This window comes from Rhinolophus sinicus, chromosome 16, assembly GCF_057876585.1.
Source record: "Rhinolophus sinicus isolate RSI-liver-muscle chromosome 16, RSI-T2T, whole genome shotgun sequence".
Classification (NCBI taxonomy): domain Eukaryota; kingdom Metazoa; phylum Chordata; class Mammalia; order Chiroptera; family Rhinolophidae; genus Rhinolophus; species Rhinolophus sinicus.
In genome coordinates, this window is record NC_142516.1 from 92,043,278 (window position 1) to 92,069,448 (window position 26,171).

At 50.4% G+C, this 26,171-nt stretch overlaps 2 protein-coding genes across 9 annotated transcripts in view; one reads left to right on the forward strand and one right to left on the reverse strand.

Moving 5' to 3' along the window:
• SLC7A1 (solute carrier family 7 member 1) overlaps positions 1-4,730 on the forward strand; it is a 64,516-nt gene extending 59,786 nt beyond the window's left edge. For all 5 annotated transcript variants that reach the window (XM_019736541.3, XM_019736545.3, XM_019736542.3 and 2 more), the window contains one exon: positions 63-4,730. In XM_019736541.3, the coding sequence (XP_019592100.1) occupies positions 63-166 (104 nt within the window). In that variant the 3' untranslated portion in view covers positions 167-4,730. The remainder of the gene's footprint in view (positions 1-62) is intronic.
• A 3,714-nt stretch (positions 4,731-8,444) lies between these two features.
• Positions 8,445-26,171, reverse strand: part of MTUS2 (microtubule associated scaffold protein 2) — a 530,400-nt gene continuing 512,673 nt past the window's right edge. For all 4 annotated transcript variants that reach the window (XM_074330069.2, XM_074330067.2, XM_074330068.2 and 1 more), the window contains 6 exons: positions 22,832-22,937; positions 19,289-19,362; positions 16,342-16,440; positions 14,800-14,919; positions 12,381-12,478; positions 8,445-11,288 (listed from right to left, as the gene is read on the reverse strand). In XM_074330069.2, the coding sequence (XP_074186170.2) occupies positions 11,075-11,288; positions 12,381-12,478; positions 14,800-14,919; positions 16,342-16,440; positions 19,289-19,362; positions 22,832-22,937 (711 nt within the window). In that variant the 3' untranslated portion in view covers positions 8,445-11,074. The remainder of the gene's footprint in view (positions 11,289-12,380; positions 12,479-14,799; positions 14,920-16,341; positions 16,441-19,288; positions 19,363-22,831; positions 22,938-26,171) is intronic.

A 26,171-nucleotide genomic window follows, 5' to 3' on the forward strand; every position in this document is an offset into this window, starting at 1 on the left:
GGCTCCTCGGCTTTCTCGAACTCCTCTCACTCTGTTCACTGCTCTCTGCTCTCGGCCCACAGGCTTCGTCATCTACTTTGGCTACGGTCTGTGGCACAGTGAGGAGGCGTCCCTGGCTGCTGGCCAAGCAAGGACTCCTGATGGCAATTTGGACCACTGCAAGTGACACACAGGTCTGTCCCCCGGAGGTGACAGCAGCCCTGAGGGACACCCACAACCGACCCGGAAGCACCTGGCTGTCCCCAGCAATGCTACCGGACCCACCTGCACCCACAAGGCCCTGATGTGGCAGAAGGCTCACTGCTCAAGCTGCGTCCTCAGCGGCTGTGTGTGGGGCCTGCCCCATCCTGCTCTGCGGCGGGCTTGCCAGGCCCTGTCACCCCGATGGCTCCCTGGCTGCAGCTGACCACTGTCTCCTGAACTCCCTCTGAATGAAAGAAAGCAGCTCCTCTCCTTGCCTGCCACTGCGGCCCCCAGCCGCATGGAGGTCACCTGCTCTCATTACGTGGGGAGCCAGGCCTCGTCCCCAGGTGCTGTCCTGGTATTGAAAATGCACAAACTATAAATTTAATAGCCATCTCCCTGCTCAGCCCCAAACAGCCAGCCATAGATGCAAGATGAGTACCACAAAATAGTATGTCCCCACAGTTTCCCTGCAGAACCAAAGGACAGCGGTCTACTCCAGAGGAAAGCAAGGCTGGTTTCCTTCTCCTGCCTCTGCCCTCTGAGTTACTTCCAGAAGGGGTCTTAGAACCTTCCCTACTTGCTCCCCAGGCAGGCGCTCTGCTCTGCCACGTGACAGACCCCGTGCACTCCGCTGCAGGACTGAGGGCAGACAGGGGAGGGAGCGCCACTGTGGGAGGGAACGAGGGGGGCCCGGGAAGCCTGGCTCCACTCCAGACGTATGTGTACAGGGCACCTCACCTCCTTCAGCCTGATTCCCTCCAAGCCTGGCCAGTTCCTGCTGCTTCTGGCGTGTCTCACCACTGGCTGTGTGTCCTGAGTAACTGGAACATGACACTGTATTTAAGGAGGACCGGCCTCAGATGAGCAGAGCTGAGAACACCGTTTTCATTGGCTGTCTTCCAGTCACCAAGTCCTGCCGGGCAGTTTCTGGGGTCTTGTAAGGTTCCCAGGACGGGTGCACTCATTCTGAGGTGATGGCGACCGGTCCTCCCAGCCTTTTGTGGCCCCTGACACACTCTCTGGCCCCTCTCTTAGGTGTAAGCAAATTGAGTCCTGTGCGTTGTTGTGATTCACTCCACCACATTAAGTTGGCACTTAGTTTTAATTTGGAAAATGGCCAGATAGTTACTGTGTGCCATCGGCCTGTTGTCCAGAGTGTGGGGTCCACATGTGAGACGACTCAGGGTCGTCTTGCTGTCCCTCTGGTGTATCCGTTTGAATGCCGTGGGTTTGTAACCCTGCCCCGACCCCTGCCTCTAGGTCTGTACACACAGCCTGCGGCCTGTGGCGCTCACACGTCCGGGCAGGTGGGAACGAGAGGAAACGGGAACGCTGGCCGAGCCTTCCTCCAGTTACACTGTAATTCAGGAGGCAGAAGGGCCACTGTTGATAGGAGCTGAGGGGGCAGGCATTTTGGATTTCACAGAAAAACGTACATTCTGCTCTCAAAGCTTAGTTTCCCATTCCTTTTCCCCTCCCCCTGGCCTTTGGCACAAATCTGGTAGAAGAAGTCTGTTAAATTGACAGCACTTGTCTTTTCTCCCTCTGCCCCAGAAGGTTTTTGGAGAAAAATACAAGAATTAGTGAAACAGCCAAATGGCTGGGGTGGCCAGTGGGTGGACAGCTGGGGCTGGGCCATCCTTCAGGCCCCAGATGGAGGCTCCTAAGAGCCCAACGCTTGAATTTCCAAAGAAAGGTATTTACATTTATGTAGATTTGGTGCTGTAAAATATTTTGATAAACATTAACTTACTTTGTTTGGTTTTGGGTTTGGGTTGTCTGCTGTCTTCTTGGGGCCTGTTAGTTATTTGCTTGATCTATCTGATATTTTTCCACATAAGCAAAGAGAATTTTGAGGAAGAGTGTGTCTAAGTTGGAGGGGAGAGAGAATTTTTTTTTTCTTTTTTAACTTTAATTTCTCGTTCTGGCTGAAATTTCTGTGCAAGACAGCACCCAACAGACTGGTTACAACTGATATTTCAGCTAGCGACATCCATCCTTCTACAAACGGAGAAGCTGTTTCCCCGACACTGTCATGAATGAGAAGGCCCCGACAGTGGCAGCTCCCTCCTCAGCCCAGAACAGGAGGGGGTTCTGCCAAGGAAAAGCGGGCCACCCTCCCATCACAGCAGGAGCCCCCCCATATGGGGAGGGCCCCTGAGGGTGACAGGGACAGTTCCCACAGCCCCTGTGATCTTGTTAAGAGCAGTTGGCTCTTTTCCATACGAGGGCAGTCACATAAGGATGGTGTTGGGCTAAGCCTCAATGTGAGTTGACTTTTCTTATCACCCCCCCCATTCCTGCCCGAGAAACACACACAGGCAAAAAGAAAACACCTGAAGTGTCAGACTGTTTCACATCCCCCCCCCCCCGCCCCCACCAACAAGAATAGGATCCTGTTTCATGGCTCAGCCAGTATTTTCCTACAAGTCAGAAATTCCAGGCCTCCAGAGACACACCCTTTGGAAATACTGTGCGCTTATCTGCTCACATTGGAAAGACCTATTTGTGATACGGAGCGCCCCTTCCTGCCTCCGTTGTCTCACTCCAGACAAAACAGAGCCCTAGGACCTCTGCTGAAGGGCATCTGCAGGGAAACAGCCAGGCCTCTGGGGCCTGCGAGACAAAAGCCGCTTCCAAGAGGGGAGCCCTCGGCTTCTGCACAGCCCCCACCCCAGCTGCTCACACCCTGTCATCCAACTTTGGGCCACATTGGCTTTAACAAACCTAGTGAGAGTGACAGAGCCATCTTTCCCAGGCTTTGGGAAAGTACTGCTAAATGTCTGCTATTGTCAGGAGCCCACATACTTCCCCTCTGGTGCCATGTGCTGACGTGTGGTTTGGACACCACAGGCCTCCCCCTGCCATGTGCCACCCCGAGCCCCTGATACTGCCTTGTGTACCTGTGGCACGGCTTGTGCTCACCTGGAGGTGGTGCCTGGCCCTGCCAGACCCTTGGCCACTGCGTTTGCTGTGCTTCATGCATGGGGTTGTGAGGGGGTGACGGGCAGGAACGCTGGTTCTACCAGGTCTCCCCCCCACCCCTGCCACTAAGTGGGCATTCTGAATTGACTGGGATTTGCTGTCCCGAATAGGATGGCCTGTAGTCTAACGTTGGAGGCAGAACTGAGGACAGGGTGGGAGTCTGGGTTCCTTGGGTGAGCGGACACGCCTCATGAAGGCCCCACCCAGGAGGTAAGTGAGCTCACGGGTATTTGGGGGGCCTAGCCTGGCTCCGCCAGGACCAGTCTTTTGATTTGCAAGTCCTGCTGTTATGCATAGAACAAGAGCCGTCTTCATGAAGACAGACCCAATGATCAGTGTGTTCCAGGATGGATGGAGAGGCGTGTTTGTGGACATGTCCTCGCTCTGGTGTGTGATGCGTAGGTGTGTGGCACTTGTGTGCAAATTGTTGAGTTCACCTCCGATGGAACTAAATATATGTCATGTATAATTGTTGTGTGTAATTTAAAATAGGTTTGCCATCATAATGAGAGTATTGTATGTAAGGCTCCTTGCGGGGCGTGTGCATTTTGCCAGACTCTCTTGGACTTTTTTGGTAATGAAATGCTTTATTGATTCAGTGGTGCAAGAAGCTACATTCTGTTTCATCATCATAGTTATGATGCCTGAAGGGTTTTTAAGGCAAAAAAAAAATGTTGCGTGACTTTCATCTCCATCACCATAATCCAGAGTCTTTTTGTGTCCATTGCTTCATTGAGTGGCAGCTCTCTCTCATGGGGGGCGTGGACTGGCCAAGGGTCTCAGGGCACAGTCGTCAAGGCGCCGTCCCGGATCGCCCTGGGAAGTGCAGCTGCTGGCAGGGAGACCCCATGCGACGGAAGACCTTGGTGGTGAAGTCCACAGGGTTTTCTCAGGGTGTGAGCGCGGCCAGCAGGGTCGGGAAGGAAGCAGGGCTGGGAAGATGCACTTGGACTTCGTTAATTTATTAACAATATGATTGTGTGTTTCTTGATGACAAACTTTTTTAATTTTGGCATTTATTTTCTCATTTGAGAAGTTATAATATATATTTAAAATAAGTTTCCTGGTTAAGTTGTGCCTTTCAGCATTGATGGGTGTAAGGAGCACACAGGGTGATGACCCAGTAAGGGTTGGTTTATTATCAAACCTGCATAGCTGTGGTTTCTCCAGCAAACTTTGTTTTTCTACTGAACATGGAGCCATTATTAAACGGATTGTGTTTTTATTGTGTAAAGTATAAAATATTTTTTGCTTGTTGGATGCTCTATTTTTCTAATAGTTTTCTTATAGTTGCTTATAATTGTGATACTAGATTTTAGATTTGACGCTAACTGCAAATCACGTTGGTGTCTGCTGGACTCCTCCTGTTTTTATTTTACATTAAGGCAAGCATATGTGTTATCCATCGCCTTTAAAAAATGTGAAACTGCTCTGTATCCCATTTTTGCTGACAACTCTGTCGACAGTGTCCTGCCATACTTTATGTTGTAAAATCAGACTGTTTTGTGGTACACTATCTCATGCTTCTGCAAAGTCTAATAAATTCTGTCTATGGCTTCCGTGGGCACTGTGTGATCTCTGTTCTCGCAGCTTTTGGCCGGGTCCCCAAATGTGGCAGTGCCCCACGGAGAGTTCCAGACCCTGCACTTTGCTTCTTCAGTGCCTCCCTGCCTGCCCACACCCAGATGTTGTATGGCCTCTGTTCTCTTAAGCCGTTTGGTGGAAATCATTATTCCCGCGATGAGCTGGAGCGCTCACAACCAGGGGACCCCTTGTATAGGGTCCTCTGATCTGTCTCGACACCTCCCATTCTGTCCAGACTTGCTTGGGTTTGGGGCCCTAGAGGTCTGCCTGCCATAAAGCTGCTCACTGGCTGAAGGACTTGGCTGTGGGTGCAGCAACACCCCTCACTCAGAACTTCCCTCCACACCCACCATTCCTTAGGGAGGATGGGTGTGTGCAGGGCAGGGAGGTGGGGGCGGATTGTAGCTGGTCTGATCTCGCTCCCTAGCCCCCCTTGAGAAAGGAACATTTTCTTGCCAGAGGCAAATTTCATTCAAGTGGGCCGTAGTTCTCAGTCACTGACATGCAGTGATTCAGTGACCACGTGGGAAGATCTGTGGCCTGGAAGATAAAGCCTAATCTCTGCGTGCTCTTAGCTGATGACAGCGCTGGAGGGGACATCCAGCCCACAGAGAGGGCAAGGAACTGCTGCTGGGCCTGGCGCTGGCCCCTTGTCGGCGTAGAACAGTGACTTCTCCAGGCACATCGCATGGTCGTCCATCACATGGTGAACTAGAGTACAGCCTGGACTGTGTGGAAGTGTCCCCACCCTGCTCCCAGGGTGTGCAGTGTCTGGGGACTTAGTGCCCCCCAGCCGGCTCCCCAGGCTGACAACTGGCAGGCGCCAGCGAGCCCAGCCCTTGGCTCACAAGACAGGCCAGCTTCACAAAGCTTCCCAGAGAGCCCAGAACTGGGACAGGACCACGGGGACACGGGGCAGGCTTGTCCTTGACGTGGTGCGCGAGTCCGCTAAGCCCTCGCCTGGGTTAAGTGGCTGGCGGGGCCGGTTCTCGCAGCGCCATACTGCCACCTGGTGGCCGTCGCGGCACCCGCAGGCAGCCTGCCGAATCCCGCGGATTCCAGCCTTTTCTTAGGAAACCCTGAACCCCAGAAGCAATCCAGCCTGCAGGCCTGAGGGGTAGTCACCTGGAGCACCTTCTCCCTGCACGGTTTGGTCATGAAACCCTCTGGTGAGTCCAGAGCTGTGCCCTGGACAGCTTGTCATTTGCAGTAACGAGAAATCCCATGGGGGCTCCTCAGCAGGTGATATCCCGGGTCTGCAGCCACTTTGCACTCCTGCCATTCCAACCCAGCCTGGCCCAACCGCCTAACAGAGCCAGGCAGGGCTGGAACACCAACTGGGGGTTGCTCTTCAAAGGGATCAGTTTCCTGTGAGCAAAATCAAGCCTGTTCACCAACCCATCAATACAGGCATTTCAAAAATGCACTGTGAGAAAGGCTCAGAAACGGAAACAGGTGGTGGCTTTGCTAACGAGGGGAGCCCTTTGGCCTGCTTTGCAGTGTGGTCAGCACCTCATCCCAGTGGAATCGGCTAAATCGTGGAAGGGAGAAGCTATGCGACTTCCCCATGGATGTTTTACACATTTACTCCCTAAAAGAATGAAGTTCCTTCCTGAGTGTCTACTGAGACGCCAGCTCTGCAGATGCGGCAAAGGGGGATGCAACATGTCCGCTGCTCCATCACTCTGGGAGCAAGGAACACCAGAGACTGCGTCGCACAGAGCAGCAGCGGTGCCTGGCGGCCTGCTAGGTTGTCTGTGCCGTGGGTGCCCCAGCAGGCTGCACCCAGGCAGGACCCTAGGTCATGTGCAGGAGGGTGGCCTCAGCTTCGAACTGCCAGCATCCAGTCCCCTGTGCGCTGGTGCTGGGGAAGCATCGCAGGCCAGTGAGCTAGGCGAACTAGCCCCCATCTCCTGAGCAGGGCTCCCCTTCATGCTGAGGGGGGAAAGCAGAGCTGCGTGGGCAGAAACCCCAGGGGGCCTATTATTTTTGTTCTGCTTTGTTTCATTTAAAAGGTTTGAGAAAGACAGACTGATTAAAGAGAAGATATTTAGCAAACTTAAAGTGAATTAATTCCCCTTGCCTTAACAACCAGGACGACTTACCAGCCTTCGGTGGTGGGCTTTTTTTGTTTGTTTGTTTTTTAGCATTTGACCCCAGCTCTCCAGTGGGCAGGACCCTGATTCTGGACGACAGGGTGCAGGCCCAGAGCCCTTGCTCGATGCCTGTGTGCTGACCAGCACCAGCCGTGCCACAGCCTGGACCAAGCGCAGGGGGCCTACATCCAGGCATAGGTCGTTTTATTGTGCTTCCCTTTTATTGTGCCTCGTGGACGTTGTGTTTTTTACAAATAGAAGGCAAGACCCTCCACCAGCAGAAAGATTACAACTGGTTTTCCTGCAATAGTCACTTGTTTGCGGTGGTCTGGAACCAAACTGCAATACCTCCGAGGCCTGCCTGCACCCACTTCTAGGTTTCTGCCTGAGCGTCGCTCTTCCATCAGTCCTTCCCACTGCAATGACCCAAGTCCCCCAGGCAAGGAGAGCCACGCGTGCAAGGGTCCTTGGCCCGGAGGAGGTGACTGAGTGGTTGACTTCAGAGGTCTCCTCTGCTGGCTGCAAATTGGCCATGGGAGGGGGACACAGACCTCCGCAGATAGGAGGACGCACCTCTAACCTTGTTTCCTACACGTGCCAGTGGGCAAGCCTGCCCCTTTATTCAGTGGAGGTGAGACCTCACTTGTGGGGAGGACAATGGAAGGCGGTTATTATAAAAATGGAGGGCACAGGACATCCCAGAAGACACTAACAGGCTGGGACAGGTTGACAAGTGAATCACTAATAAATAGGTAGTCCCCGTCACTAATCGGGAAGCATGGATGATCCAGAGGGGATCCTGTGGTCCCCACAGACCCGGAGTGACTCCATGTGATTCATCATCGGCGAAAGTTCTATTGTGCAGGAGGGCAGACTTGCTGCAGTCTCCCTAATGTCGCTGCCACTCCCGGAACTGACCACCTAGGGGTCCCCAAGCGGGGGGCTACAGCCCAACCTGAGGCCGGGCAGGGAGGGAAACAAGTGTGCTTGTTTTAAGGTTGAAACAAGTGTGCTGGCTCCATCTGGGTGTTACAGGGAGAGCCATGGAGTTGTCTAGGGTCCCCCTGTTGGAGTGAGAAAGCTCATGATAAGGAACTGCTGCGACTGTGGCCACCCCACCAGGAGGGCTCATCCCCTGCTGCTCATGAGAGAGCGCTGTGGCCATCAGGTATGAACTGACAGGATTTGGGACAGACCAAGCCCTCATTGGGGTAGAAACAGACACCCATCTAGGTCTGAATTTGAAATCGATGGTGAGGTGATTGTCCTCACTCTTTTGTGTCCTTTTTCCCACCGACTCCAGCCCACCCAGCCTGCTGAAGCCAGCCCGGCGGAGCAGAGCCACTGAGCTCCCCACTGAGCTCTCCACATCAGAGCCAGGCTGCTGAAGCTCCAGGGCTGCAACGGTGGGTGCGGGGAGTCAGAGCAAGGGGGTTCTCCAGACTCAGTGACAATCAGCTGACCCCAGCACACACAGAAAAGGAACCCAGCCTGCCAACACCGGCCTGACCTCCCTGCTTCAGATCCCAGCCTGAATTTCCTGAAGCCTGAGAGGGCCAGGCCAAGAGTTACATCAAGTACAAGCCACAGAAGTTCCCTTGAGTTAATTTTAATATGCTTCAAACACAAATATGCAACACAGAAACTGCAGGGGCCACGTAAGGAACGTGTAACCCCCATTCAAACAATCACCCAGTGTGCCAGCCCACACCCTCCTTCCCCACCCTGACACCGGCCTGAACCATCCCAGCGTGGGTGAGGCTGGGGTGGGGAAGGACACTGACATGGCTCCCAAATGCCAGGAAGAGGTTGGTGAGGTTTGGTGGGTCTGTGTGAGGCAGACAGAGTGGCTGCAGCATCTGTCTGTGGAAAGAGCTCCGGCCTGGGAGGTGGATGACAGCACTTCCATATTGGGAGAGGTCCATGCCCCAATGGCGTGGGGGTGACGTGGCGAAGAGGGGAACAGCTGCCGCCGCCCCTCATGTCCCAGGATAGGAGCTAGACGTGATGGGTGTCCATGACAAAGAAAGGAAGCCAGGGAAATGTGGGAATGAGCCCAAGTGCCCAAGGTCAGGGCTGGTCGGGCAGAGCTCCAGTCACCTGGAGAGGGATTGCTTGGTGCTAACATCACTACACCTCTGACTGCAATCGGCTGACACACTGTAGCACATCCTAACAGAACACTGGAATCTGTATTGCTGTGTAACTGCATTTAGCACATGCCGTTATGGACGCAGTTCCTAATTCGGATTGCTGAGCTCCCGCCAAACTGGTGTTTGCAGGGGTGCCTGCTAAAAGAAGAGATAACTGTGTACTTCGTCAACGTGGCATGATCTACCATAATGGAATGCCCAACTCAATATCACAGCGTCATGCAGAGCCACAAAAGGAAAAGAGAAATGTTGTGCAGTGGGTATCTACTGTGTGTGTCTCCAGGATGGGCAAAGACCCTTGGAGGTTTGCTAGAAAGGAGATGGACCTGAGGCCAGGAAGCCCGACCTTGACTCATTCAGGGAACACAGACCAGGTCTGTCTTCGTGCCAATCACACATGTACCGAGCAGGCTGGGCCCCGGGCAAGCCGACCCCTTCCTTCCAGGGCCGTCTCTTCCCCACCACAGATGTCCCTGCATGGGTCCGCTTTCCTTGGTCATGCTCAAAAACAGCCCTGTGCTCCAGAGAATTTCAAGGGACCTTAGGGAGGAAAGTGCAGGATTTCTGTCATAAACAGGAAACAAAGGCATTGTTATCATCACCTATCAACTGTGAAAACTACTTCCTTTTTTGGGGGTTGTCATGCTCCTAACCTTCCACAGCGCTAATAGGTATAACGTTCACATTCTACTTCTACCATTTCAGAGACAAGTGCCAGTCCAGCAGCCAGTGACCGCTGGCTGGCTGTTTCAACGGGCTCCTCTGTGTGGAAGAACCTCCTAAGCCTAAAATGGGACCACTGTCAGCTGTGGCATTGCTCGGCGGTCCTGCAGAAAATATACCTGGGTTCCCGGGAGGTCATGTGACGCTTTAGCACAGCGTGGAATTGGTCCCCCAGGATGGAAGAATTGGTTTTCTGGAAGCCTCTGCTAGAACCCCTGAGACATCTCAATGTACAGTGATGGGGCTGAGTTATTGAACCAAACTGAAGGGGAGGTTGCTATGAGATGGGGGCCTGAGGGGCATATGGGTAAGGGGACCATAGCAGCATCAGATCAGAGCAAACCACACGGAACGCCAGAGCTTTCCTACTCTGTGCTTAGTCAGCAGACTCTATCGGCAGTTCTCCTTGAGGATGGAGGGCGAATGGTCTTGGTCAACTCCAAGGTCATCCTCATCCTCACTCCAGAAGGTCATGCTTTTCTGTATTTTCCTCAGGGGGCAACAGCTGAATGATGGGTTCCAAGATGCCATTTAGGAAAAAAGCAAAAATTGTGTTTACAAGACTATAGGTGATTCACTGTCATGAGTAACATCCAAAAAGGTGCTAAACTCTGCAGGGTTTCCCACTGCTCTCCCTTCTCCACTCACGACAGGAATATTAATTAAAACCTGCGAATGGAATAATAGTGACCTCACATCATGTTGACTAAGAAGCTGATCGTTCCAAAGGCAGTTACCGTTCACATTTCGCTGGTGTTTGTGTTAGATAGAGTACCACTTGGTGGCAGGTTGAAAGGCGCTTCTTCTCTGTATCTTTTTTTTTTTTTTTCCTTTTTCTATTTTGGGTAGAAATATTCCTGGGAAGCTAGATAGAAATGCATTTTCATTTCCCAATTATTCTTAGGCACAAGTTAGAAAACTGCTGACCTTCACCAAAATATGTCAGCACTTCGGGTTATAAAAAATGCAATTCGGAACAGCCCCGTGTGCATAGACGTAAACCTAAATACACACACATCGGTGCAGTACAGAATGATTAATCAGTGTAAATTCAAAACTGAGCTCTTTGTCCTAACCTGAAATTCTGCAGTGAAAGTTCTTTGCTCAAGAACAACTGGAGTTTCTTTCTTTTGGCTCTAATTACGGTCAAACGTTTGCACATGAGACACTACCGTGAATACTTTCCTAAGTGCCAATACTGGGACAGGCTCACACGGGGGTCTGGAGACGGCTCCACGAGGAGGCGCTGTGCAGCTACTGAGCATGCACGCAGGGCCCCTGCGCCGGCCGGGGCTGGACTCCCTCAGGGTGTAGCAGGAGCTCAGCTCTGAGAGCTGCGTGGTGGCGTCATCTGGGCGTTGAGCTGACTTTGGCCGGCGAGGAGGGCCCGGAAGAGGAGCCGCGGTAAACGGGGGATGTGGGGGAGAGTTTAATCGGGCTGGTTGGGTCCCCAGTTTGGAGCTTCCAAAGCAGCTCTTCGTTGGTCCTGCTCAGCCTCTTCTTCTCTTGGGCCTCTTTCTCCACGTACTCCTGGAGGTTGGCGTTTTCCTCCGACAGCTGTCTGCAGGGGAGAAGACACCATCAGCGGCAGTCATGCCAGAGGGCCTGAGCTTGAGATTGCTGAGGGCAATCAAGGGCAGAGGGCAAAGGCAGGACCGCAGGGACCAGTCGGGCCCCCATCACACACAGCCTTGGTTGAACCATGACTGCCACTTGTTCCACCAACACATGCGTTCCCAGAGCATTCCTGCCAACACCGAATCTGCTCGTGTCCCTCTGCTCCTCCCACGGAGGTGCCAGCTGTCCAGTGGACACAGCAAAAACCAGAGGCTGAAGAGGGAAGAAGGGGAGTAGGGAGCTGGTACGAGAAGGCCCCAGAGGCTCAGAGGTGGCTGCGGGTGACAGTTGCCGTAGCACACAGTGCCGCTGTCCTCCCTGCCCCTCAATTGGGCCTCCACGACAGCAGTGCCTGCCCCAGCCATAAATGCTGGTCGGTGCATCCACTGCCTGCTGGACTGTGAGCCCTAACGCACACGGGCCACAGATGGCTTCTGTGCCTCTCGGCATTCAGCCTGGTGCCTGCACAGGTTCCCACGGAGGTGGCGTCGCCCTTAAGGACGACATAACCTCCTCCGGCTGGCTGAAGCAGCCGGGAACCCTGTTTTATTCCATGCTGACAGCAGAAGGGAGTGTCTCCACGTCCTTCCATGGGAGTTTGGGGACCTCGGAACAGGGGACCGAGATGGAAATGGCATCACTCAGGAGCAGCTGCCGTTGGCCAGCTTCTCTCTGGCACATTCCACCCCTGCTGTCCTCTGGCCAAGGCCAGCTGATCCCTGCCATGGCCAGGCTGGCCCAGGACAACAGCTGAGGGCCCTACAGGGGAGCATAGCTCCCACTCTGGTTCCCTTTTGCCTGGGAACACCCAGCTGACTCCGCTATCCAAAATCTCCTCCAGAAATAAAGCCCGTCAGCAACCAGCTGTGTCTGGGCCCCCTGCCACGTGCTTTTGGACTGTGTATGGGAAGTCTCACAGCTCAGGAGTGAATACATTGGACTTTGGAACAAAAGCAGAGCCCTCAAGCTCTGTTTGAGCAAAGCCACTTTGTGGGTGGCACATGCTTTGTAAGTTCAGATATCCAGGCCCACCTACCTCGTGACAACCGTGTTCTGGTCGATCCTTGCTTTGAGGTCTTCGTTCCGCTGCTGGAGAACTTGGATCTTCTCCTCCAGGATAATGTTCTTTTCCACCTGTAAAGGGTATGGTGTTAAGAGGTCCTCAGCAAGGTCATTGGGTAGGCAGGAGACCAGTGCTCTTGGAGGGTCATCAAGAACAGTGTTTTGCAAACTGCCGGGTGCATTGGTGGGTTGTAAAATCAGGTTAGAGGGAGGTGACCAGCGTTTCTTTTTTAAACAAAATAAAACAGAAAATACCAGAATGTGCTGTATGTCATCAAAGTAAGTACTGTTATGCATATAATTTTATTTTACCTATATTATGCACGTGTAAGTATGTTTATACTAGATTCCTGTGTAGAACATATTTCTTGTTACTTTTTTTTTAATTACTTTTTTTTCAGTTACAGTTGACATTCAACATGTTTTATATTAATTTCAGGTGCATAGCATAGTGGTTAGACATTTATATAATTTAAGAAGTGATCCCCTGACTAGTCTAGTACCCACCCACCTGGCATTATATATAATTATTGCAACATTATTGACTGTATAGAATATGCCTCTTACAGTGAGTGTCCCCAGGTCTTTGCCATTGTTAGAGATAAGCCGTGAACAGCACCAGGACCCTTGGCTAATGGGTTCCCGGGTCCTTCCCAAAGGGACACAGTGCCACACCCTGTGACATTCTGAATTAATGGAGGGATGGAAATACAAAGAATGTGGCCACATTTTTCCTTCCGAGGCTATGGGCAGCCAGGAGCACAAAGCCCAAGACCAGGTTGGCCCATTATCAGAAAGTAACGTCATCCACAGCTGTTATTCCCCAGCAATTTAGGCCATTCTCTCTGTCCGTGTGTCCCCCAGGGCTTGAAACCCAGGTGAAGTACAGTCCCATTCCAAGATGAGTTTAGAAATAAATTATTTTTTGGAAAGAATATGACAAATTTACTGTCAGTGTAGTTAACCTTTAAAGAAAACTGTCACCTCTCCGAGAATAAGGGTTAGGAATCAGAGCCAAAGGACTGGCCTCTGTCCCTGCTCTTCTGCAAGGCACTTCACCCCAGCCCTCATCGTAGCTCCCAGGAAGGGCGAAGTGATTACATCAGTCCCTTTCAGTTTTTTGCTGGGAAGGGTTTCTGGAATGAGAAGTCATGCATGTGTGCAGAATGCCTGGAGCATGGCTAAAAACAGTCACATCAGCCCCCAGGCTTGTGGTGACTGGACAACTGGACGTGGATGGCCCAGACTGGTCCCAGAGTTGGCCAGGCCACATGGCAGGGCCAGGAGGGCAGGGCTGTGCCCCTGAGCCTCCCACTGGCCTTAGCTCTGGCCTTGCTGGGAAGCTCTGGGCTGTTGGATGGTGCCTGCTGTCCAACATTACTGAGAATGCTGGTAAGAGTCCGTCACATCCAGGTGTGTCCCCAGCCTGACTGCTGAGCACCAGGGCAGCAGGAGGCATCTGCAGAAAGGGACAGGGTGTGACAATGAATGCAACAGGGGGTCCTCTATCAGCTCCTGGTTTGGATAAACCGGCTTCAAGGACATTTCAGAGACAAAAGGAGAACAGTCAAAGTTAGACAAGATCGATTACTGAAATGGTGAGTTAAGATTTGCCAAATGAAGGAAAACAGGATATGAAACGTGGTACATGTGTGGGGGTGTCTGGGGCGTGTACCTGTGTGGAGAGAAAAGGCTCTGGAAAGTGTCAACAGTGGTACAAATAGGATATTTCATTTTCTTGTTTTTGTTTATCTTATCATTTGCTATAATGCACAAGTGTGTTTTCCTCTTATAGTATCAAAAGTTTACTTTTAATTTAACAACAGAAAAAGGAAAAAGCACAAGAATCTATCTGAGACCTTAGGGACAACTTCTACGTCACATTCTAGCCTTTGCATGGTCCTTGTGGGAAGGAGTGTGAACTCTGGGGGGCTCTGTTCCCCCAAAGGGGTACCCTTTGCTGATTCTGTGGGAGCCAGGCTGAAAGGTGAGGCAGAGCGTGTGGGCGGGCGCTGGGCTGGGCCCCCACCTGGTGAGATGAACACCGCCCCCAGGCCGTCATCTGCACCCCTGTGAAAGGAGGCTGCTGGCAACACCTAGGCCATGGCCTTGTGTTAGAGCTTTGTGCGGTGCCCGTGCTGGCTGGCACACGCCCCCAGGGGGGAGGGCGGGCGAGCACTCAGAGCATCGGGAGGGATGGAGGCAGACAATCAGGAGGGCTCCAGAGCTGCACAAAGTGAGGCCACCTCTGGTTCCTCATCAGAACTCCTGACTCAGTGACGGAGTTCTCTGCTCAGGTGCAAGCAGCGGGCTCATATCCTGCAGGCTGTGACGATGACATCTATGGGGACAGGACAGTGACTGGGCTCTACCCAGGAAACAGACTGACTCACCAGCTTTTCCAGCTCAAGAATCTTCTTTTCCTGCTGGTGTATTTGCTGATTCTTCATCTCCAATACCTGCTTCAGACTCTCCATGTCTTCTTCCAAGTGCTGATAGGGAGCCCGTGCGACCTACAGGGACAGAGAGCACCGAGCTACTCACCGGGCCACCAAGGGCCAAGTGTCACCAAGGTCCTGAATTCTGCTAACTGTAGCTTTCTCTAACAAGCTGCCCAGTAGGAGAGGGAAAGTGGAGGGGGGAGAGAGAGAGACAGAGAGAGAGAGAGACAGAGAGAGAGACAGAGAGAGAGACAGAGAGAGAGAGACAGAGAGAGAGAGACAGAGCTTGCTCATGACCTTTCTGGTACGGTAAAGATACCCACTTGTTTCCCACTGGGAATGCTACTAAAAGTCCAGCACCTTGGGGAATAGAGAGAAAAAGCCGCCATCTCTGAAGAGCCTGGAAGCTGGAATGGCTGAATACTACCAGCCCATCCCCGAAAGGAAACTCATGGGGGTAAAAGGAATAAACCCAACATTGGCTTTTGACATTCACCCAACTACTTAATTCAGCAGACAGGTGGGGATTTCCAGGTCCCCCCTGTGCCCATGGAGCAGCCACAGCTCAGCACAGACAATGAGTGAAGTGGTTTAAAAAGCAGAAAAGGCGTGTCAGAAAAAGAAATGCCAGAGTGAGGTTGCCAGAGTGAGGTTGCCAGGTGTAACAACAGCAATTTTACACACACACACACACACACACACACACACACACACACGGTGCCAAAAAAATGTATACACATTTTAAGGAAGGAAAAACTGTATTAAAATTGTAATACTTAATATATACCAATAACAAAATATGAGTACAAGTCACGTTTGACTTCTGCAATTACAAGAGGTGCTCAAAGTGGTTACCGTCAGTATAATTTTAATACAGCTTTTTCCTTTCCTAAAATGTGTATACATTTGTTTGGTACCCACCCTGTATATATATATAAAATCATGTTAAGTTTGAATTTCAGATAAATAATTTTTTTAGTATAAGTATCAAAAGGGACATACTTATACTAACAAATTCATTTCTCTGTAATTCACATTTAACTGGGTGTAATGTGTTTTATCTGGCAATCTTACATCAGAGGGGAGGAATCTTGCCTACTTTTCTGGAAAAAAAACCCCCTTCGACCTACTAATGCAGGTTTCAGGCGTTCCCCCTGCCCCTTGCCAGCTTAACTAATGGAAGCTGGAGAGGAGGGATAGAGGGGCGGAGAGTTCCCAGGCCATGCTTCTTACAGGGGCTCAGGGACAGTGGCGGGGGATGGTGTGCGATGTGGCAAGAATAACATTTAGACTGAAAAAACCCACAGCTGTCCTGTCTCAGAAGTGACGTGCTGACAGGAATATATTTAAAAGCCCAGGGAGGTCCTGACCAGCTGTCACTTCAGTAGCAGATCCACACAGGGGCCCTCAGCCACAGGGCTTCCTGGGGTGAGGTTCAACAGAGATGCCTGGTGAGGGCCCCCAGGTGCTGGAAAGCCTGGAAGGCTTGACTACCTCCAGCTGCTCTTCAGTATTTTTCCTCAAAGCCTCCTCAAAGCGTCTGGCTCGGTCCCGCAGAGACTGGCTCTGGAAGGTCAGCGTGTCCACCTGGTCCTGCAAGTAATAATGACAAGAGAAGTCCAGCTCGGTCCACGACGGACACTGCAGCCTGGGGAGCTATGATGAGACAACCCGTGTGTGAAACCCCTGGGGCATCGAGACGATGGCACACTCTGGCACCGTGTGACCATCTCCCCATCAGCGCTTCTTGTCTCCCAGCCTCAGTTCTCACTGCGCCACCCCCATCTCACATTCCAGGTTCCTGTCATTCTCAGCTGGCTTCTGACCTCCACTGGCCTGAGGTGAGCTACCATGTGAGCTGCCTACCCCCCCACCCCGTTTAGAGCCTTCTCCCAAGGGACAGCTGCTCCTGGCCCTGTGTGCAGGCTGAACGAATGAAGCCATGTTTGGGGGGGCATGCACCCCTTCCCAGGCTGCCGGGGCAGATGCAACTGCACTGACCCCTCCCTGGCAACCCCAGCAATGACTGATCCCCGAACTTCTCTGTCCAACGACACCATTTCTGTAACATTAAAACCTAGGGACTAGGGGTTTCCCATGAACTCTTCTGGCAAGAGAAATGGCCTCATCCTACCAACCACTAGGAGCTGGGATTGCAGACGTGTAATTCTACCTGCATAGTAACTGTAAAGTATGGAGTGCTGGCTCTACCGCTTTCTTCATCGTGGCAGTGGACCCTGTTTTGCGAACCATCCTTGGCAGGTTTCTTTTCCTTTTTAATTTTTTTTATTTTTCAGTAACTTCAATTTCATTTTAAAGAAATAAATGCCTCTCCAGTGCCATAAATGCAAAGGCTGGTGCATTCGGGCAACGCAGTTATCAGTGGGAGTTTGTGCACACAGGACCTGTCCCACGTAAGTCCCCCGTGGCACTGGGGCCGTGGGCTTCCGGGACGTGGCTATCATGATGCCTGTGTCACCCACCACGTGGCCCTGCACTGACCTCGTCAGCACTACAGATGAGGCATTTCTTTCAAGCCTCTCCTCCTCCATTAAAAACAAAACCGTGCAAAACGCATCAGGCACGTGCTACCTAGGATGGAACCAAATATCAAACTGAGGTTTTTTTGGCCCTGTTCACCATGACTCAAAACCGCCCCACAGGCACGCACTGTGTACAGAAATCAGACAGGACAGACTGTTTTCCAGCTTGGCTGGCTCCTTAATGCCAAGCTAAGAGGCACAAAAACCTGCCTAGTTGGTGACCTGGCCCAGCACGGGCAACTCAGGAGGTTACCATGGCATGATAATAATAGAAATGATATTGATGATGATGATAATAATAAATGTAACAATGCTTGAAACTATGAGACTAGCAATAGCTGCTACTTAGTAGCATTTACCAGGAGCCAACCTAGTGTTACACACTTTACACACGTTATTTCCTTTAACCTGCTCACACCTCGAGGAAGTTACTGTCATCACCCCCATTTCACAGATGAGTAAACTAAGGATTCCAGAGCTCCTGTATTATCCAAGATTTCAAAGCTAGTTAGAGGGGGTGCAGGGGGAACTCTAATGAACTCCAGTTTGTAACCACCAAGCTGTTTCTCTAGCTGCCAGTCTCCCTAGGGAGTCTGCTGAAGCAACTCCACGTTCCTTGCACCAAACAACCTCCAGCCCAGAGGCTTCGCTCCTGGAGCGTTATGACGACCACATGTGTGATGCATGACTGTGAGATGTCAGGGGCAGGAAGAAGACTCATTCACGATGAAACCAAACTCTCACTCCTTTGTGGTTTGGGACCGGACGGGGTTTCTGTTACATCACGGTCTGGCTGGCACTTTTCTGATCTGCGTTCCCTAACGTAGCACATATGATGGGATGAAAGGCAGGCCCATGAGGAAGGAGTTTGGGCTTAATTTGCTGAAGACAAGTCCATGAGGACGGCATACTGCAGGTCCATCCATGGATAGGAGGGCTGGTTGCAGGCCGTCTCCCACTAAAAATGTTTGAATAGTCCACTCAGCAGCTGTGACACTGGCTGTTGGCACAATCCAGGATTCTTTTCTAGGCTGGGCTGGCTCTGTGCAATGAACATGGCCAAGGGAAAGCAAACTAAAATGCCTGCCTTTGTATTACAGTCATGGTAATTGATGGACAATTGTTATTGTCATCACACGTCCAGATGGGAGGGTCCCTAATATTTAGAAAATAATCTTGCTATCTTGGGGTGTCCACAGCTGGGAGCAGAAGCAGGGCTACCAACCTCAGCCTGCCTCCCAGGCAGCCCCTCCCTAAGGCTGGCACTGGGCATCATCTACCCACAGCAGCAGCTGGTCTGGGTCTCCACAGGCAGGAGGGAGACACTGGCGATATGGGAGAACCCTCACTCTCCACTGAGAGGTCAGAAGGAAGCGAGGCAGCCCCTGGCATCTGACACCCACACTTCCTAGGTCAGCAGTCGGAGGCTGAGGAGGGTCTGTTCATCCCACCCACCTCTAGGTGCTTCAACTCCGTTTAGATTCCCCAGACATGTCCTACGACTTCCCCCCTCCACAGCTCTCCGTCCACCCCTTCCACCATTCCCCCTCCCGGGAATGCTCTTCTCCCAAGTCCCCCCTCCCCTCAAACACAGCTCCATTACTCCTCTAACCACAGCAAGTGTGGCGCCATCTCTCGGAACTCCTGTGACATTCGCTGATGGTGTTACTCATTTGGTGCAAGTATGTGTTACCTTTTGTGGCTGGCTGTCACTGTTTGTGTCACAGCTCTCTGACAGGAGGCAGTAGACTCTTTAAAGTTAGGGGGAATGTCTGGTCTCCCTCTACACCCCACTGCTTAGCACAGGATCTGGGACATAGCCGGTGCCGGATGAACGTTTGTGGGCAGGACTAATGATTCTGCCATTCTTCTGACATCAGAGCTAAGGAGATATTAACCTGTAATGACAGCCGCAGCTTTTCAAAATTTTCTTCCAATTCTTTCTTTTCAAGCTCGTGGGTAGACATCAATTCTGGAGAGAAGACATCAAATCGTTAAGTTGGTCTTTCTTCTGAGAAGGATCAAAGAAGACTCTTTTGCCAGCCTAAGACGAGGGACTTCAGTGGATAAGGGACACTGGTATACAGCTGACTTACGCCTAAAGAGACATCTCCATTACTTTGAAAGTGTTACTTACACTTGTTACTTACACAATGTTACAAGAGAAAGAAAGAATGAGGAAGGGGACAGGAGAAAGGGAGAGGAAAAGAGGGAAAGAGGAAAGAAAGGCAGAGAAGCAAGTGGAGCACAAGCGTTCGGTCTGTCTCTTTCTCTCATTTCTATACCCTGCTCTACCAACATCTTGGCCAAGTCAGATTCTCCATCCACAGTCCTCAGAGATTCTCCAAGTGTTCCTAGTGGTAAAACACCTGGGTGACCCATGCTAACTCTCCATTCTCTTCCCCTGCCAGGATCACTCTTCCTTTCTACCGTGAAGCAGCCATCGGGGGCTGCAGGAGGGAGGCCCCAGGGAGAGTGGGGCTGCGAGCCCCCCTTGCTGCCTGGGGTCACTGGACAAGACGGTGAACAGGGTGGTGCTGTGTCTGCGAGGCCTCTGGGCCACACGCTGAAAACCACAGGTCTCCAGGGTTTGCTTGAGCAAAGAGTCGAGGTTAAGGCACCCAGACAAAAGAAAGGACTAATTGGACTGTTCCTCTTGGAGAGTTTGAAACCATTCTATTCTACGAAAAGTGTCATTCCAGTAATAATTTTCAAGTGAGGCAGAAAGAGATGTCACGTAAGACTTATTAAGCAAATGGATTCTGTTTTCCTCCAGATGGGAACAGTCTTATTAGCTGGGTAAAGCCCATCTCATTTTGGCTACACGGCAATTTGTTTGCATGTTGTAACTGGAGGGAGGAAAGGTCTCATTAATCAGTGTGGATCACATGCTTACAACAGGAGAGTACTGGAGACCAATAATTATCATTCTAGCTGGCAAGAGCTGCAATTAGGAAAAACTTTGTGGTTTCCATTGACCCAAGTCTTTTAACTAACGATGGGGAGTTCTCTAAGAAACCCAGTTGTTATAGCTGAAATTTACATTAAAAAAAAAAAGTTTTGTGCTGAGCTCACTGCCATAAAACCATGTGGCCTTCTTTCTACCTGCCTTTGTCTAAATGGTTCCTTTTAATAACCACTGACAGCAGCATCCTGACAATACTAATGAATTTTTTGGCTACTATTACATACACTTAAATTGTCTTGACATTGGATATGAGTGGAAGGCTGTGGATGTGGAGTCTAAGAGAGACTTCGTCAGTCAGAAAAAAACTACCAGGTCTATTTATATGAGAATCCAGAAACCAAAGGCAACAGTGGCTCATGGCCTCATTTCCATTCTTATTCCCTTTCAGAGACCATTTTCCTACAGTGCAGTCATGGGCTTCAGGGCACTTTCAGATGACCCCGATACCCCGAAAAAAAGAAGTCAGTGTCTATCCTGGAGATGGTCTAAAGCATGGCTGATATCTACATACCCACATGTATTTAATTATTTTAAGGTCACGACACTCTGTCCCATAGTCAATACAGTGCTCTAAGACAATGGTTCTCAAGTTGTGCTGCCCCCTAGAATCACCTGGGAACTTTAGAACATCTTGATGCCTGGGCTGCACCCCAGAGCGATCAGATTGGAGGTTCTGGGATTCACACATCGGTATTTGAAAAACAAACCCCCAAAGCTCCCCAGGTGGTTCTAATGTGCACCCAAGGATGGGAGCTGGCACATGTGCTGTTCTTGCTATAGACATCTTTACTGTGAACATTTCTGCTGAATAACTAATCAGCTGTAAGGCAATTTTCCTATAAACAAGATAAAATAACTAGTAAAATAACTGGCTGACAGTTTGGGGTTGTTTTTGGTTGTTGTTTAGTTTCATTTCTCCATTAATGATTATCGTGGTTACTCTCATTTTTAGATCACACATAACTGTTAGCCAGCCCTCACAAAGGTCTATAGAGCGACAAGTACACGAGGTAGTCGTGGTGGTTTTAAAATATAATTTCTTCCAAATGACGACGATTTGCCACAGAGTTGTTTTTCTCATACATTGGGAGGAGAGTGCGGAGTTGAACCCACATCTCCCATAGAAGGAAGACAAGTGCTTAGGTACAATCCACAAAACAAAATCAATTACTTGAGCAGCATTGCTATGATTCTATACACCTTTTAAATAAAAGTCTTCTTAATTTTGTTATTCATATTTTTCATGTTTCACTAGGTCTTTTATTTGTTGTGATTTTATTTTTATTTTTTTACGGCAAAACTGCCTTCCAGTCACTTAGTTATGTGGTAAAAACGTGTGTGGCAAGAATGCTTGTGGCAAAGATGTCTATGGAAAAGATGCTATGTGAAAATACCTAGAGTGGTACCTGGTGCTCTCCATATGAGACGGAGTCAGGACATGTGGTACATTTAAGCAGTTCTCAGGGAACGACCCTCCCTGTGCCCAGGGTGGGCTTTCCCATGTACTAACAGTTCCCAGAGAGGCGGGGCTGGTGTTGAGGGAAGCACTGACATGAGTTTGGGTTACTGCACAGCAGGCTTTATTGTTTTTACAAAGAACTTTTAAAAAATAATGAAAAACTGATGTTAATCTCAAATTTTTTAAATGTATCAATGTCTTTTTAAATGTCATTGTTTGTAACATACTTTAACAGCCATCTGACTGGGGGAACAGGAGGGGAAACTCAAAAATAAGTTGCATGGAGAAGTGTAAATGTATATCAAAAGTGTAAAAAGCTCCTTTCACAAAGTGAAAATCTTAGTAGTACTTAGTAAATGCTATTGCTGTTGTTATGACGTGGGTCATAACAACAGCAACCCTAAGTATCCACAGATAGCTCAAAATTACGAAAAAAAATGTAAACAGGAGGAAGGGTCCAGAGACTCCTCTTAAGCCCCTGGTGAACGTGGTTTCTAAGTACAAGATCTGACCGCATGCAGCCGTGGCCCTGAGAACACACCAAGTGTGGGATACGTGCACCCCTCTGGGACTGCCATTTATTTAACTTTATAAGGCCATGAAACAAGATGCAGCCCAGGATTTCCATGCCTAGTTTAGAATAGTGGTTCTCAGGTGTGGTCACCGTCAGACTCACCACAGGAGCTTTAAAAACTCTGGGCGCCCAAGCTGCACCCCAGACCAGTTCCATGGGCGTGCTGGGGTGGAACGTAGGCTGGCATCAGCCTCCTATGATAATTCGCCAGGGATTCCAACATCCACGCAAGGCTGCGTGTAACTGCCTCAGAGCAAAGAAGTAGTACCTGGGTCCTGGCCTCCCATCTCTTTCTTCCACAGGAAGCAACACAAAGGACACACCAGGAAGGACAGGAAGGAAGAAGGAAAGAGGAGCAAGAGGGGAGGGGGCTCCTTGGGTCTGCAGCAGGAAGGTCCGGCCCACCCCCGCCAGCCCCACACGTCAAGCCCAGTAGCTACCTTGGACTTTGTGGTCGTGGTCATCCTGAAGGATCGCGATGGCCACTGTATGGTTATTTTCCATCTCTAGGAGAGCAGCCTCATGGCTGGCGGTGATGTCCTCTACCTGCGAGAGAGTCACGGCTATGGTTACACAAAGGGCTGGGGGATGGGTGGCCATGATGTACTCACTGCTTTAACAGAGGTGGAAGTCAATGAGTAAAAAGGTCAGGGGGCCAACATGTCAAGGACAAGTCATTCAGCTGAGATGACAGCCACCCTCACCCTTGTGCCAAGGCAGGAGAGCCAGGATCTGGTGGTGAAATGGCCCCTGGAGTCAGGGGCAGTTACTGCCACAGCCCAGCTGTCCACAGGAGGTCGGCAGCTCCCAGTGGGGGGTGGCTGCCTAAGCCCCTCTTTATTGTCTTGGGCCTGGCTTTGGACCATCCCCGTCCCACTCTCATTGCTTTACCTCACACCAATCGCCCCACGAGGTAATGATGAATAAGGAGAAGAAGAGGGTCCCCCACTTCTAGATGGTCTGTTCTCTGTTTCCCAGTGGCAGGTGGGAGCTGCAGTGCTCAAGATAAGTGGAGAGAACTAACATTTACTAAGCAACCTGCTATCTGCTGCTCCACTTAACCCTCTCAGCAACACTATAAAGTAAATATGTATGCCCATTTTACAGATAAGGAAACTGAACCTCAGAAAGGTGTGAAACGTTTTGCCCAAGGGCTAGGAAGTGGCAGGGCCAGCAGTGGGCCCAGGTCTGTCTGAGTCCAAAGGTGGAGCTCCCTCAAGCTCACCCCCGCTGCCTCCCCAGCGAGACCAGCAACTGCTGCCATAGGGGCCTCTCACCAACACCGAGGCTGCCTGCAGAGCCGTGTGTGCCCCTGCACCCTAGCCATCAGCGGGGCCTTCAGATGACAATCTGGGCCTCCCACCTAGGAACGTGGGGCTGCTCCTGGGAGGGGCTGCTGTTTCTCTGGCTGAAGGTACATTTCCAGGAGTTTAACAACAAGCAGGACACAACCAGTTCATAGGCTTTTATTTTCACCTTTCCCGATCTCCCCCCTCACCCCCACCATGTGTACTATTTTTCTTATCTTGTTGTTTTTGTTTTTGGGCTGTTGTTTTAACTTCAAACATCTGATCTTCAGAAGGTAAGTGCATCCAACGACCTCTCCCTACACGAGCACACCAGAACAATGTTTTTCCAAATTCTTTGTCAGTGACCCTGGTGAAAAATGCTGTTGTATATTGTAACACAGCACACACATACACAAGCCCAAGTTTCACAAGGCAATACTTTCCCTCCCTACTTGCATAATCTGGCTTAAAAAAATTTTTTTTTCCATTTTACTATGTTTATTTCAAAATGCTTGTGGACCTACTAATGTGTCAAAACCTGGCATTTGAAAAACACTGCACCCAGGTCTCGAAAGTCTTTTTTTCTTTTTTTCAGTTTCAGGTGTACAAAACAATGAAGGTCTTTGGCGGGCCAGTTAAACATATTGCTTCTAGCTGGTAACATTCAGCCACAGCTCAGGGACCCTCATTTCTCAGGGGATAATTCATAGGCCAGCCTTCGATCAGAAAGGAGGAAGTGTTCTCTACAAGAAAGGAAGCCCACTCGTGAAGTGGGTGCATGGAAGTATTTTTATTTTAAAATGGAGTAGGTTTTCATTCTGGATACTATAACTGCATGGGAAAATGTGCCTGCCTTTTTCTCTCACAAGGTAAACGAAACCTTCATCCATGAAAACAGAAATAACACTGGCAAAACCAACAAGGAACTCCACAGTGTTAAAAAAGCTGCACCACAATTTGAAAACAGACAAGATATGTGATGATTCACTTTTATTTACTGGCCATTCTTGATTAAACAATACATTACTTAAGGTGCAGAGCTATGAACCTACTCGGAAGAAAGGCTGATGTAGCACAGTACTGTCCAATTCCTGTTTATATGAGGTTTTTACAGAATCTGTGTTCGAAGCCTTTCAGTCTCTTGGAAAAATAAATCACTGGTTAAGAAAAAGGGAAATAAATGTCCTTTCTGCTTCATTACCGACACCAGTTGAGCCGACAGCATCCCGTCTGTAGACAGATACCCACACGTTATTTGCAGGTTTGTTACCCAGTTCAGAGAAAAATCTCCATCAGTCCTCGGTGTGATTGTAATTTATTGGGCTCTTGCACAAACCACCATGTTCCAGAAGAGTCCGTGTGTCCCTGCTGGTGAAGAGCCCTGATTGGCCACACTACATTATGCCCATGGCTGAATGTACGCCCTTCCAGCTTGTTGGAAGGCAGGTCTTTGATTTAGTGGTGACTCATACCATGCCCAATACATTAAGCATGATCTAAACCTACGATCTGTTACAGCTCTCGGAGGTGTTTTTATGAATGAAATACTGATCCCCTAACTCTGAAGGGCCATATGCAATGAGAGGAAACCAATACAAGCGGATGAGCCAAGATTGGGCACAAGAATCCTTATTCTTCAGTAACTGAGATTTCTGCGCATCTGTATGGTCTGTAAGGAATGTCCCTTCTGTGGGGAAGGTGCTGCCCATGACTGGCCTTCCTCCTTCTTGTCACAGTAGTCATCCCCATGGCTGCCCCTCCCATGGCTCCCTGGCTTCTTGCCAGACCATGGGCTCCCACTCCCAAGCAGCCAGTGACGACTCTCAGCCTAAGGACACCCCAAAAACTTCTGCAGGCATGTGAGGGGATGCAGACAAGTGGACCCAAAGGAAATACCAGCCCGTTTGATGCACTGCCGATTGCCAAATCAAAGGCAAGAGCCGCTGACCCATTATCAGACCACAGCAAACTTAGGCTGGGTGCAGCATCTTTAAACCACTGCTGGACCACCCTCCTCGCCCGCCAGGAAGACACAGTTCTGAGGAGTCTGTCACGGTGCCGTCCAACATTCCTGGTTGTGTGGAGCGGCAGCTGTTCCAGCAGTGGCGTGCGGTTCAGCTGGGCTGACCTACAGGAGAGCAAAGGGCTGGAAAACCACCCTCTCAGATGAGTAAGATGCCGCTGTGCACTTACTTCATTCAGCCATTTGCAAAACGCAATTTTGGCAATTCACATAGAGAAGACTTACGTTGAGAATGAATATGCACGTGCTTTAATGAGTGTCTCGGCTTTACTCATTAAACCCAAACCAGATGAAAGTCCCATTTACCCCCACCCCAGATACGTATTCCCATCTGATGGGACAGAGGGTGCCGCCTGTGTGTGCTCTCTCCAGGGCACTCTGACTGACTTCCCTTCTGTCACTGCTTACGATGTCCTGGGCATGTACTCAGAAGGGACAGCCAGCCATCCCCCAATGCACAGCCCCACT